Source organism: Lithobates pipiens, unplaced genomic scaffold (genome assembly GCF_037356315.1).
Source record: "Lithobates pipiens isolate NorthernLeopardFrog02 unplaced genomic scaffold, aLitPip1_a1.2 Scaffold_17, whole genome shotgun sequence".
Taxonomy (NCBI): Eukaryota; Metazoa; Chordata; class Amphibia; order Anura; family Ranidae; genus Lithobates; species Lithobates pipiens.
Genome location: NW_027507755.1, coordinates 5,537,319 through 5,560,569, shown reverse-complemented (window position 1 = coordinate 5,560,569; position 23,251 = coordinate 5,537,319). Strand labels below are relative to the sequence as shown.

The window sequence follows — 23,251 nt, the reverse complement described above, 5'->3', positions numbered from 1 at the left end:
GTGGGTGATCCAAGACTGATTCATCTTGATGAAGGTCAGTCGATCAACTGATTCGGTGGACAGGCGCACCCTGTGATCGGTAACAAAGCCACCAGCAGCACTGAAGGTGCGTTCCGAAAGAACGCTGGATGCAGGACAGGCCAGTAGCTCAATTGCATACTGTGCAAGCTCTGGCCAGTGATCCATCATCAAGACCCAGTAAGCCAGAGGATTTTCGGTGGGAAAGGTGTCCAAGTCTGACCTTGCCCCTAGGTATTCCTGCACCATGTAAATCAGACGCTGGCGATGGTTGCTGGAACCGATCATACCTTGGGGCTGCGGACTAAAAAATTGTCTGAAAGCATCAGTCAGACGGCCACCTTCTCCACCGCTCCTTCTGACCGATGCCTCAGCAACACGTTGTCCAGGACCAGGAGTTTGTAACCTCCCAGTCTCTGGGAACGCGTTGCACAGACCTTTCTGCAAGGCCTGCCGGAGATGTCTCATCCTCTGCTCCCTCTGCGATGGCAAGATAAGGTCGGCAACCTTACCCTTGTACCGTGGATCAAGGAGAGTGGCCAGCCAGTAATGGTCCCTCTCATTGATCCGAAGAATATGAGGATCCTTCCGCAGGCTTTGCAGGATCAGGGAGGCCATGCAGCGTAGGTTAGCTGAGGCATTCGGTCCGGAGTCCTCTGGGTCACTAAGGGCAACATGATCCGCAGCTACCTCCTCCCAGTCACGTTCAAGTCCACGTGTTTCTTGGGACTGTAAATCATCCCTACAAGACTGCTGCTGCTGCTGCTGCTGATGCTGATGCTGAGTGCCAGCCTCCACCTCCATGCTGACACAATCATCCTCCTCCTCCTCTTCCTCCTCCTCATCCTCTTCCTGTGTGATGGGTGGCACAGCAGGAACACTGTCTGGATAAAGGGGGCCTTGAGAGGCAAGGAAGTCCTCCTCTTCCTGCCTCCGTTCTGCCTCAAGTGCCCTGTCCATTATTCCACGCAGCGTATGCTCCAAGAGGTGGACAAGAGGTACAGTGTCACTGATGCATGCACTGTCATTGCTCACCATCCTTGTGGCCTCCTCAAATGGTGACAGGACAGTGCATGCATCCCTGATCATGCCCCACTGGCGTGGTGAGAAAAAACCGAGCTCCCCTGACCCTGTCCTGGTGCCGTAGTCGCACAGGTACTCATTGATGGCCCTCTGCTGCGTGTGCAGCCGCTGCAGCATGGCCAACGTTGAGTTCCACCTGGTGGGCATGTCACATATAAGGCGGTTCTTGGGCAGGTTCAACTCCTTTTGGAGCTCAGCCAGCCGAGCACAGGCATTAAATGATCGGCGGAAATGCACACAGACTTTCCTGGCCTGCTTCAGTACATCCTGTAAGCCGGGGTACCTGCCCAAGAACCGCTGCACCACCAGGTTAAGGACGTGAGCTACACAGGGCACATGGGTCAGTTGTCCCTGTCGGAGGGCGGAGAGGAGGTTGGTGCCATTGTCACAAACCACCATTCCTGGTTTAAGCTGGCGTGGCGTCAACCACCTCTCGGCCTGCCCCTGCAGAGCTGACAAAACATCCGCCCCAGTGTGGCTCCTGTCCCCCAAACAAACCAGCGCAAGCACGGCATGGCATCGTTTTGCCTCCGTACTTGCGTAGCCCCTGGAACGCCTACGGAGCACCAATGGTTCTGAGGACAGAGCACTGGAAGAGGCCATGGAGGAAGAAGAGGAGGGGGTGGAGGAGAGAGGTGTGTCACAACCAATAGTAGCATTTTGGAGGCGTGGTGGCGGAACAACCTCCAACACTACTGCACCTTGTCCTGCATCCTTCCCAGCTGCCAGAAGAGTGACCCAATGGGCCGTGAAAGACAGGTAACGTCCCTGTCCATGCCTGCTGGACCATGAGTCAGCGGTAATATGCACCTTACCGCTGACCGCCCTGTCCAGCGAGGCAAGGACATTGCCTTCCACATGCCGGTAGAGAGCCGGAATCGCCTTCCGTGAGAAAAAGTGGCGTTTGGGGACCTGGCACTGAGGAACCGCACATTGTACAAACTCACGGAAGGAGGCCGAGTCTACCAACTGAAAAGGCAGCAGTTGAAGTGCTAGCAATTTAGCCAAGCTAGCATTCAACCGCTGGGCATGTGGATGGCTGGGAGTGAACTTCTTTCGCTGGTCCAGCAGCTGGGGCAGGGACATTTGCCTGCTATAATCGGACGTGGGTGTACCGCTAGCAGAGTTCCCGGAAGCACTTGGCTGCGACACACCTAATTCTACACCTTCATTCCTCTCAGAGCAGGTTTCAGAGAGGACTGAAGGTCCAGTGGGGTTGGAGATGCCAGCTGATGAGGAGCAAGGAGAGGTCCGCTTTGTCCTTTGGTGTGGGTCTTTGAGGTACGCTTGCCAACGAGCTGCATGGCAGGTCAACATATGTCTGGTCAAGCATGTGGTGCCCAAACGGCTGATGTTTTGGCCACGCGAGATGCGCTTGAGACATATGTTGCAAATAGCAGCGGTGCGATCTGATGCACTCGTCTCAAAAAAGGCCCACACCAAAGAACTTTTAGAATAACGCGCAGAGGCAGCGCCCTGCACAGGCGGAGCTCTGCGGTGTGATTCAGTCAGTGTGCTGCCCCTAAGCTGGCCCCCGGAGGGCATCCTGCCTCGTTGGACATGTGCCTCCTCCTCCTCCTCCTCCTCTCTCCTACCAGGCACCCACGTGGAGTCAGTGCCCTCATCATCCCCTCCCTCTTCATCGCTGTAGCAAACCTGGCAGTATGCTGCAGCTTGTGGAACATGACTGCCAGATTGCTGTGCTTCTTGAGCATCCCCTCTCTCTGCGCTCACGCTACTGCCTTCCTCTAGCTGAGTATCATCATCAGAGCCCACAAAACACTGGGCATCCTCCTGGAGCATGTACCCAACACTGTGCTCAAAGAGTTCAGGAGACTCCTCAGGAGGACGTGGTGGGTCTAGGGAAGGAGTCACTGATGATGACATTGAGAGGAGGGAAGACGATGCGTTGTCAGCTGCTTTGCTAGTACCCTGAGACTGGGTGAGAGAGGATGAGGAGGATGAAGAGGGCTTGGTCATCCACTCTACCAAGTTGTTGGCATGTTGCGGTTCAACATGTCCAGCTGCCGAAAAGAAGGACAAGCGTGTCCCATGGCCACGTGCTGATGACAATGCACCGCATCCACGACCAGCACTGTTGTCTCTAGACACAGAGCCTGCTTGCCCTCTTTTATCGGCTCGCGCCTGTCTGCCTCTCCTTGCTGGCCTTCCAGACATGGTAATGGCCTGAAGGGAGTTGGGTAAAACAGCAGTGTAATGGAGTCACACAACACCCACTAAGCCCCGCAGATGGCTCTATTAGAGAACAGCAATAAACGGTAGATACAGGTGTATATTGTGCTGGAGTCACACAACACCCACTAACTCCTGCAGATGCCTTTATTATAGAACACCAGAGATAAAGGGGTATACTGTAATTGAGTCACACAACACCCACTAAGCCCTGCAGATGCCTCTATTAGAGAGCAGCAATAAAGGGTAGATACAAGTGTATATTGTGCTGGAGGCACAAAAAACCCACTAACTCCTGCAGATGCCTTTATTATAGAGCACCAGAGATAAAGGGGTATATACAGATGTATACTGTGATGTGCTGGAGGCACACACAACTTCCAATAACTCCTGCAGATGGCAAGTGGGCTCAAATAGAGAAGAGCTATGTAGGTGGATATAGCGGTGTGTACTGGGTACAGAGCATGCAGACAGCACGCACAAGCTCCTACACGAATTTGGCGCGAACGGTCCATAACGGTTGGAATTCGCCGAACGGGCGAACAGCCGATGTTCGAGTCGAACGTATGTTCGACTCGAACACAAAGCTCATCCCTATTCATACCATTTAATTGTTGTCATGTTTCTTGGAGTTAGTTTTAATTTATAGATAAGCGCCACTATTTTTCCTTTTTTCTGATTTTAGTTTTAAAAGGTAAAATACGATTTGCACTTTACATTTTTTCAAGTGGCAGCTCTAGTTGAGGGAGAAGGCTTTGTCTAGGTGCAGCGGTGGGTATTTAGGTAAAGGGTGGAAATTTTTGGAATACCTGCAGTTTTTGCCATAGTAGTAACTATATGGGTTATAGAGGCCACATTTAGGTGATTGACACTGGCACACCCTAGACAGACAGGAAGTTTTACTCCCTATATAACCCCTTCCCTTACCGGAAGTACCTCAGTTTTTTTCACCAGTGTCTAAGGTGTTGGTCACAAGTAAAGATGTGCTGTGCTGAGCTCCGCTGGACTAAACCTTGCTGGGGCAAGCTATGCAGCCGGATCCATTCAAAGTGTCTTTTTAGGTCAAACTGAATAGTACCCGGGCCTTGTGATGGAAGAAACAAGTTTTAGCCTGTAATGTTTCTCTTTTTAGAGAGCTGGACCCCGAGATCCAGTGCTTTGGTTTTTTCAGCCATATCACTGTGAGGGGTGAAGATTGGGTCTGTTTGGTTTACCACAGAACCCTGTGGCAGGATAAGGTAAGTGGAGATTCCTAAAGAATTTTTAAGTTCTTGTGGGTTTTCTCCTTTAAGTAAACGTTGTCATGACTAAAGTCACCACCGAGGGCGGTTAAGAGCATGTACCTATTCCATGCTTGCCAGAGCTTGTTTCTGTGTCAGCAGAAGTTGCAGGCTTCCTCCAGTCCCAAGCTGCTGGTAAGATATTGGATTTTTTTCTTCTGAATACATCCCGCACCAGGGCTCCCCTCTCCAGGAGGCAGAGGGAGCCCGGAGAGATCAGCAGTGTGCCCCTCCGCTCCCTCTTACACCGCTGCAGATGGCGGTTCTTTCCTTTTCTGTCCTTCCTTCAGATTTGGCTCTCTTCCTCTCCACCCCCCCCCCCCCCCCCACATGCCGAGCCAGTCGATTGGAGTACACTCACTCGGGAAAACAATCTCTTTTAAAAAGAGTGGGGGGGCATGGAAGACGGAGGAGGAGGGGGAGGGGGCATGGCTTAGCATGGCGTTGGCGTGTTTCAGCATTCACACGCAGGACTAGGTAGGCTATAAATACAGAGTTTGCAGGCTGCGTTTGCCTAATGGCGGGACACAGAGCAGATGGGGGCATGTGCATGTGGTGACACAGGTTTTCCCCAGGCAAGTTTACTTTGCATCAGGCTGAGTGTTAATAGCAGTGACAGTTGCTGTATTTGTGTTTGGCACTATGGTTGGCAGAAGGGGAGGTACAAGCACCCCAAAAAAGAACCCAAAGGTGTTACCCTCGGGCTCTGGGGACCCTGGTCTTCTGCAGCACCATCCTCCCCTAAAGGAAGTGCGGAAGCCGGTCAGAGTGAGCCATCGGGTTCGGCAAGTGCCAGTTACCTGGAAGGTGGTAACAGATATCAACCTTTCAGGTTGAGGAGCAGTCCTGGAAGAAGTGACTGTCCAAGGAAAATGGTCCAGGATTGAAAGGACCTTGCCCATCAACATTCTAGAAATTCGGGCAGCCCGTTTAGCCCTAAGGGCCTGGATGTTCAGGTTGTGGAATGCCACAGCCGTGGCTTATATCAATCACCAAGGGGGCGCCAGAAGTCATGCAGCCCAGGGAGAGGTAAACCATATCCTAGCTTGGGCAGAAGAACATGTGCCATGCATATCGGCAATCTTCATTCCAGGGATAGAGAATTGGCAGGCGGACTACTTGAGTCGCCAACAGTTGTTCCTGGGGGAATGGTCCCTTCACCTCGACATCTTCCTGGTCATATGCCAAAGGTGGGGGGTCCCGGATGTGGATCTGTTTGCATCCAGGTTCAACAACAAAGTCGACAACTTTGTGGTGTCAAGAACAAGGGATCCACTTGCGCGGGGAACGGACGCCTTAGTGAACAGGTGGGATCGGTTCTCACTGATTTATGCATTCCCTCCTATTCTGATGCTATCTCATCTTCTTCACAGGACCAAGAAGGAAAATAAGTCGTGGTTCTTGTGGCCCCAGCATGGCCCAGAAGTTACTGGTATGCAGAGATCGTAAGGATGGCAGTAGGGGACCCATGGACCCTACCACCACATCCAGACCTGCTCTCGTAGGGACCAGTTTTCCATCCTACCTTACAGATGCTAAATTTAACGGGTTGGCTATTGAAACCCACATTTTGAAGAATCGTGGGCTTTCAGGTTCAGTGATATCTACCTTGATTAATGCAAGACAGCCAGCTTCCTGAGCCATTTATTATAGAGTGGGGAGGGCATATGTTTCCTGCTGTGAATCCAGGGGTTGGCATCCTAAAAAATATGTATAGGTAGAATTCTTGCCTTTCTGCAAATGGGGTTAGAGATGAATCTGGCCTTGCATACCATCAAAGGTCAGGTCTCGGCCTTATTGGTATTGTTCCAACGACCACTTGCTTCGCATTCTGTGGTACGTAATTTCATACAGGGGGTAACATGGCCTAATCCCCCGGTTAGGTCACCCTTGAAACCTGAATCTAGTTTAGTTTTGTCGACTTTATGCCGCGTACACACGATCAAACTATCTGGCGGAAAAGTCCGACGGACTCGAGTCCGCTGGACAATCCGCCCGTGTGTGGGCTCCGGCGGACTTTTTTTTACCCAAAAGTCCGGTGGACTTAGAAAGTAGTTTTGACTTAAAAATTGTCTGGCGGACAATATGGCTGTGTGTGTGCTAGTCCGCCGTACTTTTGAAACGAACTGACTTTTCCCGCACGGAGAAAAGTCCGTTCATTTTGAGCGTAGCTCCAGGTAGCCGGGACTAGCGAAGGAAGTCAATGTCACCTCCTTCGGCAGCGAGATTGACACGTCGCTGGCCCCATCACCTGGTATGGACTTAAAGGGGAAGCCCTACACCGAAAAAACAGCGCGGGGGTCCCCCCCAGGTCCATATCAGACCCTTATCCGAGCATGCTACCCGGCCGGTCAGGAAAGGGGGTGGGGACGAGCGAGCTCCCCCCCTCCTATTTTCTTTATTGTACATCATGGGACACAGAGCCATAGTTACTACTATGGCTCTGTGTCCTGTGATTTACGATAAAGAAAATAGGATTTTTATCACAGATTACCTGTAAAATCCTTTTCCTGGAGTACATCACGGTCCCTCCCCTCTTATGGTATACACATGTATTGCTTTGCTACAAAAACTGAGGTACTCCCGATAAAGGGAGGGGTTAAATAGGGAGTAAAACTTCCTGTCTAGGGTGTGCCAGTGTCCATCACCTAAAGGTGGCCTATATAACCCATATAGTTACTAGTATGGCTCTGTGTCCCGTGATGTACTCCAAGAAAAGGGTTTTACAGGTAAGTTGTTATAAAAATCCTATTAGGGTCCATAGTATTGGGATGCCTGCCTTTCCACACATCCCAGTCTTAGTCCGTAGGGTTCAATATTGCATTGTTCCACACTTTGTAGCTATAACAGTTTCTACTGTGTCCACAAGGTTTAGGAGTGTGTCTATGGGAATGTTTGACCATTCTTCCAGAAACACATTTGTGAGGTCAGGCACTGATGTTGGACAAGAAGGCCTGGCTCGCTGTCTCCGCTCTAATTCTTTCCAAAGGTGTTCTATCGGGTTGAGGTCAAGACTCTGTGCGGACCAGTTAAGTTCCTCCTCCTCAGACTCGCTCATCCATGTCTTTATAGACCTTGCTTTGTGCACAGGTCCAATTATTTTGGCGGAGTGGGGATTATGGTATGGAGTTGTTTTTCAGGGGTTAGGCTTGGCCCCTAAGCTCCAGTGAAAGGAACTCTTAATTCGTCAGCATATCAAGACATTTTGGACAATTTCATGCTCCCAACTTGTGGGTTTGGGGATGGCCCCTTCCTGTTCCAACATGACCGTGCACCAGTACATAAAGCAAGGTCCATAATGATATGGATGAGAGAAATTGGGGTGGAGGAACTTGACTGGCCTGCACAGAGTCCTGACCTCAACCTCATAGAACACCTTTAGGATGAATTAGAGTGGAGACTGTGAGACAGGCCTTGTCCAACATCAGTGCCTGACCTCACAAATGGGCTTCTGGAAGAATGGTCAAACATTCCCATAGACACACTCCTAAACCTTGTGGACGGCCTTCCCAGAAGAGTTGAAGCTGTTATAACGGCAAGGGGTGGGCCAACTCCATAATGACTAAGACTGGGATGCCATTAAAGTTCATGTGTGTGTAAAGGAAGGCATCCCAATATTTTTCACGATATAATGTATGTTACATATTAAATTAACTAAAGCTGCATTTGCCAGTTAAAAGCTTAACATGTAAAATTTGAGTTGTATGAGGTTAACAATGCATATTGTAACTGCTAAATTTAACCTGGGCATCAAGGTTTCAATGACCTAGTCAATAAAATGGTAAATTGAGGGCATTCTGACCTTAGTACAATTGCTGTAGTTCCCGAATGCTGTTTGAATTAAATTGTTATATTCAAGATCTGCTGCCGAAGGCAATAATGCCTGATGGACTACATGCCAAAGCTTCACCCATTTTGTTGTTTTATGAATTTTTATAAGGACTAGTTTAAACTAGTGTAACACCATTGAAGAGTAATCTGGGGCAGTGTTTGTGAAGCAGAGTGGAGGCATTATGTGGTCTTACTGGCTGTTTTAGGTTTTGTGCTACCCTAGGCCTGACTAAATTCATGCACCCTATAATTTAAATACGATCCACCCCTTCCTGTCAAGTCCACACCCCTTGCTGTTTAAGACCCGCCCTAAAAATTTTGATTGGGAACACTAGTTCTGAGGGTGTAGTGTCACAGTTTGCTGCCTATCACAGGATGGTGCGGAAGTGACGTTGTTGCGTACTGCGCATGCGCGATGCGTTCCAAACGCTCGCGCCGTGCGTTCCAACATAGTTTCGGCAATACAGTTCAGCGAAACCATCACATAATGTTACGGAAGTGAAGTTACACACAACACAAACACTGGGCCGTTCGTTACAACACTAATACTTCCCTTGTTACCTAGTAGGTTTTGCATTGCTGGGACTTGTAGTGCCTATCCTGAGCTACATGCTTCAATGTTCAGTGTCCTCATCCCTATCCCCGAGCTTCAATGTTCAGTGTCCTCATCTCTATCCCCGAGCTTCAATGTTCAGTGTCCTCATCCTTATCCCCGAGCTTCAATGTTCAGTGTCCTCATCCCTATCCGCGAGCTTCAATGTTCAGTGTCCTCATCCTTATCCCCCTGCTTCAATGTTCAGGGTCCTCATCCTTATCCCCGAGCTTCAATGTTCAGTGTCCTCATCCCTATCCCCCTGCTTCAATGTTCAGTGTCCTCATCCCTATCTGCGAGCTTCAATGTTCAGTGTCCTCATCCTTATCCCCCTGCTTCGATGAGGACACTGAACATCGAAGCATGGGGATAAGGATGAGGACACTGAACATTGAAGCTTGCGGATAGGGATGAGGACACTGAACATTGAAGCACAGGGATAAGGATGGACACTGAACATTGAAGCTCGGGGATAGGGATGAGGACACTGAACATTGAAGCAGGGGGATAAGGATGGACACTGAACATTGAAGCATGGGGATAGGGATGAGGACCCTGAACATTGAAGCAGGGGGATAAGGATGAGGACACTGAACATTGAAGCTCGCGGATAGGGATGAGGACACTGAACATTGAAGCAGGGGGATAGGGATGAGGACACTGAACATTGAAGCTCAGGGATAAGGATGAGGACACTGAACATTGAAGCACAGGGATAAGGATGAGGACACTGAACATTGAAGCTTGCGGATAGGGATGAGGACACTGAACATTGAAGCACAGGGATAAGGATGAGGACACTGAACATTGAAGCTCGCGGATAGGGATGAGGACACTGAACATTGAAGCATGGGGATAGGGATGAGGACACTGAACATTGAAGCACAGGGATAAGGATGAGGACACTGAACATTGAAGCTCGCGGATAGGGATGAGGACACTGAACATTGAAGCACGGGGATAAGGATGGACACTGAACATTGAAGCTCGCGGATAGGGATGAGGACACTGAACATTGAAGCAGGGGGATAGGGATGAGGACACTGAACATTGAAGCTCAGGGATAAGGATGAGGACACTGAACATTGAAGCACAGGGATAAGGATGAGGACACTGAACATTGAAGCTTGCGGATAGGGATGAGGACACTGAACATTGAAGCACAGGGATAAGGATGAGGACACTGAACATTGAAGCTCACGGATAGGGATGAGGACACTGAACATTGAAGCATGGGGATAGGGATGAGGACACTGAACATTGAAGCACAGGGATAAGGATGAGGACACTGAACATTGAAGCTCGCGGATAGGGATGAGGACACTGAACATTGAAGCACGGGGATAAGGATGGACACTGAACATTGAAGCTCGGGGATAAGGATGAGGACACTGAACATTGAAGCACGGGGATAAGGATGGACACTGAACATTGAAGCATGGGGATAGGGATGAGGACACTGAACATTGAAGCATGTAGCTCAGGATAGGCACTACAAGTCCCAGCAATGCAAAACCTACTAGGTAACAAGGGAAGTATTAGTGTTGTAACGAACACTTCCGTAACATTATGTGATGGTTACGCTGAACTGTATTGCCGAAACTATGTTGGAACGCACGGCGCAAGTGTTTGGAACGCATCGCGTATGCGCAGTACGCAACAACGTGGCCCGTGTTTGTGTTGTGTGTAACATCACTTCCGTAACATTATGTGATGGTTTCGCTGAACTGTATTGCCGAAACTATGTTGGAACGCACGGCGCGAGCGTTTGGAACGCATCGCGCATGCGCAGTACGCAACAACGTCACTTCCGCACCATCCTGTGATAGGCAGCAAACTGTGACACTACAAGGGCATGGGGGGGGGGGAATGGATAATTTGCATAGATTTCCTCTCACTTCCTGTTTGGCTATGGGGCAGGAAGTGAAGGGAAATCTATGCAATGGAACAGGGATGGTAAAAAAATAAACTGACAGGGGCTATAACCCTCCCTTACTCTATCCAAAATGAAAAAAAAAAAAGTGTTGCCTATAGTTCTACTGTAAGCACAAATTATTGATAATTTTATGGAGAGGACTAAGAAGATATAACCATGCCAATGGTGCAACAGAAATCATATAGCACAGTGAGGAAGGTTTGTGGCCCAGGATGATAGGACAGTCAAAATTAGAAGCGGCGCTCCCCCCCTCCCCCCACAGTTGCGGAATGCTGACTGCCCGCATACCGGAAGCAGTGCGGCCGCTTTATGGGGGCACTAGACTAATTTGCCTCTCAGTTCAGTCCACCCCATAAGACTGGCGCTACACTAATGCCACGTACACACAGTCAGAATTTTTGTCGGAAAAAGCTCTGATGGTTTTCCCGATGGAATTCCAATGGAATTCGGCTCAAGCTGTCTTGCCTACACTCGGTCACATCAAATTCCGATAGTTTATAACGCGGTGACGTACAACACGTATGACGGGACTAGAAAAAGGAAGTTCAATAGCCAGTAGACAATAGCTTCTGTCTCGTAGTTGAATCTGAGCATGCGTGATTTTTGGCATGTCGGAATTGCATACACACGATCGGAATTACCGATAGAAAATTTTTCCATCGGAAAATTGAGAACATGCTATCAATTTTTGGCTGGCGGGAATTCGGACAGCTAAATTCCAATGGAGCATACACATGGTTGCATTTTCCAATGAAAAGCTCTCATCTGTCTTTTTCTGGCCAGAATTCCAATTGTGTGTACACGGCATTATAGTGTAGCACAAGCCGACAGGGACTCGTTCTGTGCTGCCCCCCTGCAAATTGCTGCCCTAGGCCTGGGCCTTGTCAGCCTAGGCCAGGATACAGTGTTGACTACAACCATGTGCGCAATGCACAATTGTAGCACGGCCTCATTCAGGTGAATAAGTTGTGTTACCAGAATGACCGCCGAGCACAACAGCTGAGGTGATTCTTTTCCCCGCATGTGTACACCCACATCTGCTGTCTTTGGAGCCTAAAGTGGAATAAAAGGCTAGCTATAACTATTCTTAAAAATGTCCCTCTCCCTTCCTCCTACCTATCCTGCTTAAAGCGGGGTTCCACCCTAAAGTGGAACCTCCGCTGATCGGAACCCTGCCCCCCTCTGGTGTCACAATTGGCACCTTTCAAGGGGGAGGGGGGTGGAGATACCTGTCAAAGACAGGTATTTACACCCACTTTCGGGCATAGACTACCTTGGGAGTCTACGCCATTTCCTGTCCTGCCACGCTGTCTGCTGGGACACACACGGGTCTCAGAGACAGCGCGGAGAATTCCTATTGCGCTGCGCGACTCGCGCATGCGCAGTAGGGAACCGGGAAGTGAAGCCGATTCGCTTCACTTCCTGATTCCCTCACCTAGAATGGTGACGGCAGCAGCCGAGAGCCGAGCGATCGATCGGCCTCGGCTGCTGGCATCGCTGGAACCCGGGACAGGTGAGTGTCCATTTATTAAAAGTCAGCAGCTGTAGTTAAGCTGTGTAAAAAAGATATACAGTGGGGGGAAATGACTTTTTGATCACCTGATGATTTTGCAAGTTTTACCACTTACAAAGAAGAAGTGAAGGGTCTATCATTTTTATCATAGGTGTATTTTAAATGATAGAGACAGAATATGAACCAAAATCCAGAAAAAAAAAACACATCATAAAAGTGTCATAAATGGAGTTGCAGTTCAGTGAGTAAAAAAAGTATTTGATCCCCAAGAAAAACATGACTTAGTACTTGGTGGAGAAACCCTTGTTGGCAAGCACAGCGGTAAGATGTTTCTTGTAGTTGGTTACCAGGTTTGCACACATCTCAGGAGGGATTTTGGTCCACTCTTCTTTACAGATCTTCTCTAAATTCTTAAGGTTTCTTGGCTGTCACTTGGCTACTTGACGTTTCAGCTCCCTCCAAAATGTTTCTATAGGACTGAACTGGATGTAAACCCACACATATACCTAGTGAAGTGAACAGTCTCAGATGATACACAGAGATGAAACAAATCAACTTACATAGGTTTTACATGTATACTTCTTTACTTACTGTTTAGAAATTGTACATCAAGTTGGGATATATTCTCTTCCTGGTTAACACTGCAGTGAAGCCTGGACATACAGCCAAGACAGCTGATTGGAGGAAAGGCAAAAGCCCCCTCTCCTCATAGGTAGAGATGTTCAGCTCTGTTTGTTGAATCGTTCAGCTCAGTGCTAATCTATTTATAGCATCCACCCCAACACAAAACTCTGCCTGCTTTTATCATATGTGATGGCGAACTTGTCAGAAGTTATCAGGCTGATAGCCGATGAACGGAGCAGGAAATAGCTACGGGACACAGTGCTTGAAGAGAGATAACAAAACACTGTAGATAAATGTGCCCAGGTCAAATTTCATGAATCGGGTTCACATCCACTTTAAGGTCTGGAGACCGGCTAGGCCACTCCATGACTTTAATGTGCCTCTTCTTGAGCCACTACTTTGTTGCCTTGGTGGTATGTTTTGGGTTATTGTCATGATGAAAGACCCATCCACGACCCATCTCCAGTGTTCTGGCTGAGGGAAGAAGGTTTTCATCCAAATTTTACAATACATGGGCCCATTATTTGTCCCTAAATACAGAAGTCGATCTGTACCTTTAGCAGAGAAACGGCCCCAAAGCACAATGTTTCCACCTTTGTGCTTGACTGTAGAGATGGTGTTCTTAGGGTCATAGTCAGCATTTCTCTTCCTCCAAACATGGCAAGTCAAGTTAATGCCAAAGAGCACAATTTTGCATCTGACCATAGCACTTTCTCCCAATACTTTGCTGAATCATTTAGATGTTAATTGTAAAACTTCAGATGGACCTGTACATGTGCCTTCTTGGGGGGGGGCTTGCAAGCACTGGAGGATTTCATTCCATGGTGGCGTATTGTGTTACCAATGGTTTGTTGGGTGACTAATCCCAACTGCCTTGTGATCATTCACAAGCTCCTCTCGTGTATTTCTGGGCTGAACCCTAACTTTTCTCGTGATCATCCTTACCCCACGAGGCGAAATCTTGCATGGAGCTCCAGACCGAGGGCAATTAATGGTTATTTTTATTTCTTCCATTTGAGAATAATCACTCCAACAGTTGTCTTCTTCTCACCAATCTTTTTGCTGATGGTCATGTAGACCATTCCAGCCTTGTGCAGGTCTACAATCTTGGCCCTGATGTCCTTTGACAGCTCTTTGGTCTTGCCCATGATGGTGGGCTGGAATGGAAGAAAGATTCTGTGGACAGGTATCTTTTATACACACAATGGGGGCTATTTACAAAAGGCAAATCCACTTTGCACTGAAAGTGCACTTGGAACGCAATCGCCCTAAATCTAAGCGGTAGATCTGAAATGAGTGGAAGCTCTGCTGATTTTATCATCCAATCATGTGCAAGCTAAAATGCTGTTTTTTATTTTCCTTACGTGTCCCCCTTGGATCTACAGCGACTTTACTTCCAAGTGCATTTGCAGTGCAAAGTGGATTTTCCTTTACTAAATAACCCCCCAATAAGTTGTCGTTATAAGCATCTTCTTAAATTGACAGGGCTAATCTGTGTACCACATGAGCTCATACTGTAGCCAGTCTGTGGGAGCCATAATTATTGTTGGTTGGTAAGGGATCAAATATTTATTTTTACTCACTATAAACTGCAACTTAATTTATAACATTTGTATCAGGATTTTTCGTTGATATTCTGTCTATCCTGCCACGCTCTGTGATCAGCGAGTCTATGAGACTCAGCGATCACAGATCGGAGTAAGGGGTCGATTCAGACCCCTTACCATGTGATCAGCTGTCAGCCAATGACAGCTGGTCATGTGATGTAAACAGAGCCGGTAATTGGCCAATCACCGATGGCTGTGAGAGTGACATCAGTCCCGATCGTGGAGAGTCTCTGCAGAGGCTTCTGTGCCCCCCTGTGCCACCTACCAGTGCACAACAGTGCTGCCTACCAGTGCCCACCAGCACCACCTACCAGTGCCCACAGTGTCACCTATAAATGTCACCAATCAGTGCCTCATCACCAGTGCTGCCTATCAATACCACCTACCAGTGCCCATCAGTGCCACCCATCATTGCTTATCATCAGTGCCACCCATCAGGGCCCATCAGTGCCATCTTATCTGTGCCCATCAGTGCCTATCAGTGTTGCCTTATCTGTGCCTATCAGTGCAGCCCATCAGTTCCCATCAGTGCCCATCAGTGCAGCCTCATCAACAAATATCAATAAAGGAGAGGAATTACCCGTTTGCAAAATTTTATAACAAACTATGAAACGTGTTTTTGTTTTTTAATTTCTGTCTTATTTTGTATGTTTAGCAAAAAATAAAAACCCAAGTGGTGATTAAATACCACCAAAAGATAGCTCAATTTGTGTGAAAAAAATTATAAAAATTTAATTTAAGTACAGTGTTGTATGAACGAGCAATTGTCATTCAAAGTGTGACAGCGCTGAAAGCTAAAAATTAGTCTGGGCAGGAGGGGGGTTTAAGTACCCAGTAAGCAAGTGGTTAAGAATAGGCATAGTACACACGGGCGGACTGTCTGCCCAACTTAGTCCAATTTCAGCGGACAGTCCGCTCGTGTGTGGGCTTCAGCGGACTTTTTCAGCGGACTGTCTGACGAACAAAGTCTTACGGAATTTCCGTAAGATTGTCCGTCCAAACTTGGTTTGAGCGGACAGTCCGCCCGTGTGTGTGCCAGTCCGCTGTACTTTCGAAATGAGCGGACTTTTCCCGCCCGGAGAAAGGTCCGCTCATTTCGAGCGGGTCTCCAGGTAGGCGTGGCCCGCGACGGAGACGTCGCTGGCCCCGCCGCCTGGTATGGACTTAAAGGGGAACCCCAACGCCGAAAAAAATCGGCGTGGGGGTCCCCCCCAAGTCCACAACAGACCCTTGTCCGAGCACGCTACCCGGCCGGCCAGGCGAGCGCCCCCCCTCCTGAGCCGTACCAGGCCGCGTGCCCTCAACATGGGGGTGCCTTGGGGAAGGGGGGGCCACGCGGCCCCCCCACCCCAAAGCACCTTGTCCCCATGTTGATGAGGACAAGGGCCTCTTCCCGACAACCCTGGCCGTTGGTTGTGGGGGTCTGCGGGCGGGGGGCTTATCGGAATCCGGGAGCCCCCTTTAATAAGGGGGCCCCCGGATACCGGCCCCCCACCCTATGTGAATGAGTATGGGGTACAATGTACCCCTACCCATTCACCTGTAAAAAAAGTACAAAAAAAAACACAACACAGGGTTAAAATATTTTATTGCACAGCTCCGGGGGTCTTCCGCCTGTAAAAGAAGGCGCAGTGGCCCGGCAGAAGAACCGAAGAGGGGGACAAGACCCCCGAAGTCGGGAGAAGAGGCCGGCGGCGGGGAGGAAGAAAGCCGGACTCCTCCGCTAGCAAAAGAGCTACAAGAAGATAGCGGAGGAGTCCGGCGAGAAGACCCCCGAAGACGGAAGACCCCCGGAGCTGTGCAATAAAATATTTTAACCCTGTGTTGTGTTTTTTTTTTGTACTTTTTTTCACAGGTGAATGGGTAGGGGTACATTGTACCCCATACTCATTCACATAGGGTGGGGGGCCGGTATCCGGGGGCCCCCTTATTAAAGGGGGCTCCCGGATTCCGATAAGCCCCCCGCCCGCAGACCCCGACAACCAACGGCCAGGGTTGTCGGGAAGAGGCCCTTGTCCTCATCAACATGGGGACAAGGTGCTTTGGGGTGGGGGGGCCGCGCGGCCCCCCCCTTCCCTAAGGCACCCCCCATGTTGAGGGCACGCGGCCTGGTACGGCTCAGGAGGGGGGGCGCTCGCTCGCCCCCCTTTCCTGGCCGGCCGGGTAGCGTGCTCGGACAAGGGTCTGTTGTGGACTTGGGGGGGACCTGGAGACGCGCTCGAAATTAGCGGACTTTCCTCCGCGTGTGTGGGCGAGTCCGTTCATTTCAAAAGTTGAGCGGATTGTATGGCGGACATAGTCCGCTGTATTAGTCCACTCAAAAAGTGCCCTGTGTGGGCAAGTCCGTTCATTCAAAAGTTTGGACGGACTGTCTGTCGGATTGTCTGACGAACTTAGTTCGGCAGACAATCCGCCCGTGTGTACGCGGCCTTAGGGTTTTCTTCCACTTTAAGAGCAGTAAAGCAGGGTAGCAGTAAAAACAGGACTCAACTGTGTGTTTTAGCTGCCCCTCAACTGCGAGTGTAAACAAGTCCTAACAGAGTTCTTTCATTTACAGTGAACACCTACCTATAGGTGATGCTCAGGATGCACAGCTGTCATCTGCGATAAGTACTTCAGACCTTGGTGAAAAAAAAGTCTGAGATTTGCTTCCCTATGTAAATCACGTTGTATTTGCTGAGAATTTCCCAGCGCTCATATTTTACTATAGAATATGAGGGAGACTCCCCTCAGGCAGATTTTTACTCCTTATAAATATTCCAATTGTGTGAGACAATAGAGATTATAGTGAGGCTTTCAGCACACATCATTTCCAGCCGCTTATCAGCCTCGCAACTGCAGATGGGGACAAAGTTTGTGGTTTATGCACAGAAAACGAATGACGTGAGGTGCGTGTTAGGCTGATCGACTGTCTGCCCACTAAATGACACAATGCTGTGTTCACCGCCATATGAAAAAGGAAGTAAAAATATAAAATGTAACCTAAATAAAAACTCCAGAGATAAACACATTCTGTGTAACTCCGGTGCCGGCTGCAAGCCAAGAAATACAGTATGTTTCAACATAACCATTATTGTATTAGGAGGACCTAATACAATAATATTCGCTATATTTTAAAATTAGGGCTGTTACTGATTAAAATTTTCGCGTTCGATTAAACCATTTTTTAAAAATCGATTAATGGACTAATTTCGATCAATTATAACGCACATACAGATCCAATTACTTTCAGCTGATCTCCTTGCATTGCAACTCTGCATTAGTCAGTGGTAAATGTGGTATACACTATATACAATCACCCAACACTAGCCACAAAACTTCCACAATCCATGACTTAACTTCACAGTTCACACAAATATGTTTTTAATTCAAACTGTAGCACTGACGTAAGTTTTTTTTCCACAGTAGCGCGACAATCCCTCCACCTCCGGTCTAACTAATCACTCTCACCTTATGGCATGGACCCCTGTGCAAACAGGTGGTTATGCAAGCGAGTATCAAAAGGGTTAAGACGGACCATAAACTTCTCTCTCCTTAGATCTCAGCAAGGACGCCAGGTCATGGGTAGAAAGAAAACATCTAAGTGCTCACCGCTTAAGTATAAGATTTCATTTTTGAATCACATAAAGATGATAAAAACACAGCACGTAAAGCCAACAATCGTGTTAGTTCCGCAGGGCAACAGAGGGTGGCGTCATATGTAGCTCCTCCCCCGTACGCGCTACGTTCAATCAGAACTTCAACGTCACCAGACTCCTCCCCCCTTCCCTTCGTTAGCAGACAGAGGCACTTGGGGAAGGGGGGAGGAGTCCAGTGACGTTGATGTCCGTGATGTCACCAGATCTCCAACAGAACTCCCCGAAGACCCGGAAGCCGGCGGAGATGTGAGTACCGATCAAAAGAATTTTGATCGATCAAAAAAATTAATCGATTAACTGAGGAATTAATTTCCACAGCCCTATTTAAAATGTTTTAAAAATTATTTTTAAAATGCAGTGCTTTCTGCAAACCATGTTAGGGGGTGTTGTGTGATAAGCTGCTGTTCTATCTGAGTAGCATTAATATCGTTTTGGCGAGTGACAGCAGAGCGTAAAAAAAGGTGATCCACTAGGGGAACCTTGCAGGGAACAAAGATGTCCTTTGCGCTGGGCTCCTGGCACTATCTTGGGAGAGCCTGTGTCTGATTGGACGCCAAGTGCTCCTGAGCGTTGGGCATTTTTACATGCCCTGCGTGTGAGTAGTATATTTCAGCGGGGGAATTCTAGCTAACTTAGTGCAGGGAAAGGTTCCTGAGGAGCAGGGACAGAATAGAAATGGTCCAGAGAAACCCTGTATATTATTGGAGTTTGGGGAAGGACTTTGTTGTCCTGCCTGTATATGGAATGGCACATCCTTGAACCCCCAGTGGCGGTGCGTCCATAGAGGGCGCAGGAGCACCGCCCCCTCTCTCCTGCACCGCTCTATCACCAATAGATAGATTCATGCACTGCATGAATCTATCTATTGTCGCCGCTGCTGCCCCCTATTCAGGTGTTCGGCCCCTTGTTGGGCGCCGGGCATCCGAATTACAGCGGTGGGGTTTCTTTGGAAGCGCCTGATTAGAGCTGTTGGCTCTAATAGGCATCCTGATTAGAGCCGTGGGCTCTAATAGGCTACCAAAAGGGTAAACAGCAAGCGCACTGCTGTGCGTTCGCTGTTTACACAGTGTTGTGTTAGAGAAGCGAATACATCGCTTCACTAACACTGGCCCGCCTCTCAGCCAATCAGGTTGCCGGGTCTGTGTTACCTGTCATCTGATTGGCTGAAATCACAGGTGCTGTGATTGGACACCTACCAGGCGTCCAATCATTGCAGAAGATGAGAGGAGGAGGGCGGTTGAAGACATCGGGGTCGGTGAAATGGAGGACACCGGACACTGCTCGCCGCCTGCCGTCGTCACCCGCTACACACTAGAGACAAGGTAAGTGCCGGGCAGACAGCGGGCAGGGGGCACAGTGGCAGCACTTGGGGCACAGTGGCAACATTTAATGGGCACAGTGGCAGCATTTGGGGCACAGTGGCAGCGTTCGATGGGCACAGTGACAGCGTTCGATGGGCACAGTGGCAGCGTTTGATGGCACAGTGATGCTGCAATTGATGGGTTTTTTTTTCTGAATTTTTCAGTTTGTTTGCTCCCCCCCAAAGATTTTGAGCACCAGCCGCCACTGCCTACATCGCCAGCACAGCACCCCATCTAGGAAGCCCACTGTGTAATCTTAAGGGGATCTATTCTCGAGCTACCGCCTCATTTTCTCTACATTGTGTGTACAAGTATTAGTCAAGTTGTATTTTTGAGGATTAATTTAATTATTGAACAACTAAAGTGCTCTCACTCAATCCAAAATGTTAATAAACCTCAGACCGGAATATTTAAAGAGGTTGTATACTCATTTTTTTTACTTTTACCTACAGGAAAGCCTATAATAAGGCTTACCTGTAGGTCAAAAAAATATCTCCTAAACCTGTAAACCCTCGGTATGCGCCGCTGACTGCAGCGGCGCATGCGCACAAGGGGATTCTCGGCTGAAAGTCCGGCAGTGGCCGGCCCGGCCAGGATGAAATCTCGCACACACATGCGTGGAAGTGACAATATCGCGGCTCCGGCCACTCACAGCGCCGGAGCCGCGATACCCGGAAGAAATCGGGCCAGATGTCGGGCCTCGTTCTAAGGTATTTCATAATGAGCTAGTATGCTGTGCATACTAGCTCATTATGCCTTTTGCTTTGCAGGTGGTTAAAAAAAAAAAATTAGCGGGTTTACTACCACTTTAAGAAAGTAAAAATTGAGGTACTTGTACTTCTGGGCACTCCAGGTAGGTTGCAGTTCTGGAATATGACAGCACTGGAGGATAATGGCTTTCTGGTAGCTTTATGTTTGATTCTTCTAAGATCTTTGGCAGTTTTTTTTCTCAACACGTTTCTTGTGACTCTGTTTATTTGCAACAAAATGTTTGATGGTTCTGTGATCACAGAGCACTTTCCAGGTTCTTCTCCTCCCTCTCTGTCCCTCTCATCATTTGTAGAAAATAGAAATATACAGAGAGCTTCAATTTCCTAAAAAATTGCTGTTATCTACTGACCCCCGGAACATTATCAACTTTGCTTGATGACTTCTCTGCCTGGCTACCCTACTTTCTCTCTTCTGAAATTCCCATAATCCTTCTCTGTGACGTCAACCTCCCTGTTACATACTTACCAAATGTCCAGAATTTCCCAGGATTTAGAACTTTTTCACGGTTTTCGTGATTCCCGGGAAACGTCCCAGCAAATCCTTGTTTTACCGTCTTTTCGCCACTGCTAGAGATCCGTGGCCGGCGGAGATAATGTCTCCACCGGCCGCCATTTTACAGAATATCAGAACCCTGAGAACAAACAAGAGGCCGTATGGCTGCCAATAGAAATTGAGCTGCGGTTCTGCCCACCCTCCGCCCTGCTGCCGGTCTGTCTGCAACCTGTTGTGGGCGGCGCCACAGCTCAATTTCTATTGGCAGCCACCCGGCTGGCTCCGACTATTTTATTCTACTCTGTTCTGGTGTTCTGTAATGGCGGTGAGAGAGTCTCCGCTGCTGGGGGATACCTGATGTAAGGGGGACTGCTTCAATGGGGGATACCTGATGTAAGAGGGGCTACTCCACTGGGGAATACCTGATGTAAGGGGGGCCGCTCCACTGGGGAATACATCAGGTATCACCCAGTGGAGCAGCCCCCCTTACATCAGGTATCCCCCAGTGAAGCAGACCCCCTTTACATCAGGTATCCCCCAGTGGAGTGGCCCCCCTTACATCAGGAGGTAAGAGGGGGCTGCTTCACTGGGGGATACCTGATGTAAGGGGGGCTCCACTGGGGGATGCCTGATGTAAGAGGGACACCGCTGGGGGATTCCTGATGAAAGGGGAACACCTGATGTAAGGGGGGGCTCCACTGGGGGATACCTGATGTAAGTGGGGGCTCCGCTGGGAGATTCTTGATGTAAGGGGGGCTCCGCTGGGGGATACCTGATGTAAGGGGGCTCCGCTGGGGGATACCTGATGTAAGGAGGCTCCGCTGGGGGATACCTGATGTATGGGGGCTCCGCTAGGGGATACCTGATGTAAGAGGGACATGACTGGGGGATACCTGATGTAAGGGGGGCTCCACTTGGGGACACCTGATGTAAGGGGGACACTGCTGGGGGATACCTGATGTAAGGGGGCTCCACTGGGGGACACCTGATGTAAGCCGGATACCTGATGTAAGGGGGACACCGCTGGGGGATACCTGATGTAAGGGGGGACACCGCTGGGGGATACCTGATGTAAGGGGGGGCTCCTCTGAGGGACACCGGATGTAAGGGGACATCAGATGTGACCATTAGAAACCCCCTTTACATTAGATGTCACCATCAAAGACTCCCTTTACATTAGATGTCAGCATCAGAGTCCTCCTTTACATCAGATGTCACCATAGTCCTTGCTCATGCATGTCTTTATGGATCTTTCTTTGCGCACTAGTCCAAATCATTTGGTAGAGGGGAGATTATGTTGTGGGGTTGGTTTTCAGGGGTTGAGCTTGTCCCCTTAGTTCCAATGAAGGGAACTCTTAAGGTGTCAGCATATTAAGACATTTTGGACAATTTCATGCTCCCAACTTTGTGGGAACAGTTTGGGGATGGCTCCTTCCTGTTCCAACATGACGGCGCACCAGTGCTAAAAGCAAGGTACATAAAGACATGGATGAGCGAGTTTGGGGTGAAGGAACTTGAACAACCTTCCCAGAAGAGTTGAAGCTCTTATAGCTGCGATATTGAACCCTATGGACCAAGACTGGGATGCCATTAAAGTTCATGTGTAAAGACAGGTGTGTGTTGCTGGGGGTAGGGGATGAAAGCCAACTTTGTCACTATGAGCCAGAAGATGATGCGGTAAAGTAATAGCCCATGCAATAAGCTCTAAATCTGAGCGTTGCAGATGTATGGAAATTTAAATACACTTTTTTTCTGTCTTAGGTCCTCCAAGAGTTTCAAACAACAGCTCGCAGAAGGAAGGTAATTATTTGCTTGGAAATAGTACACTGAGTTTTAGTGGTTGTCAGGCTTACAGCCAGGGCTGGGGGGGCAGGTGCAAGGATTTTTGTCTACTTAGGCGAAGGTGCACTCCCCCCCCCCATCCTGGTGCCCTAAGGCAGCAGCTTGTGCTGCCTTATGTTAGCACCAGCTCTGTTTACAGCAGCGTTAACACCTTTTCTATAGGGATCAGACAGTTGAGTCCTGTATGAGCTCCTAAACTGCAAAACCAATTTTCAAATTACTAAAGTGAACACATCACAAATCTATGCAATGCAAAACAAACTGATGAAAAAACACCTACACATGAGTGGGTTACCTAAGCATAGCTCCCAGCTGTCCCTGATTTTGAAGGACTGTCCCTGATTTGGAGCAATGTCCTTCTTCACTCTTCCCCCCCTTATTTTGGTCTGATCCATATAGTTGTATATAAAATGCACTTTTTACCTTTCAAAAAATGTTTCCCAGTGCTAAACCTTTTTTACACATTCTAA

At 48.7% G+C, this 23,251-nt stretch overlaps 1 protein-coding gene across 4 annotated transcripts in view; it reads left to right on the top strand.

The window, feature by feature from the left end:
* The window catches only part of CUNH11orf97 (chromosome unknown C11orf97 homolog), a 148,706-nt gene that overhangs the window by 74,094 nt on the left and 51,361 nt on the right, over window positions 1-23,251 (top strand). For 3 of the 4 annotated variants that reach the window (XM_077484959.1, XM_077484960.1, XM_077484962.1), the window contains exon 5: window positions 22,701-22,739. The exons of the other annotated variant lie outside the window; for it this stretch is intronic. In XM_077484959.1, the coding sequence (XP_077341085.1) occupies window positions 22,701-22,739 (39 nt within the window). The remainder of the gene's footprint in view (window positions 1-22,700; window positions 22,740-23,251) is intronic. 4 annotated transcript variants of the gene reach the window in all.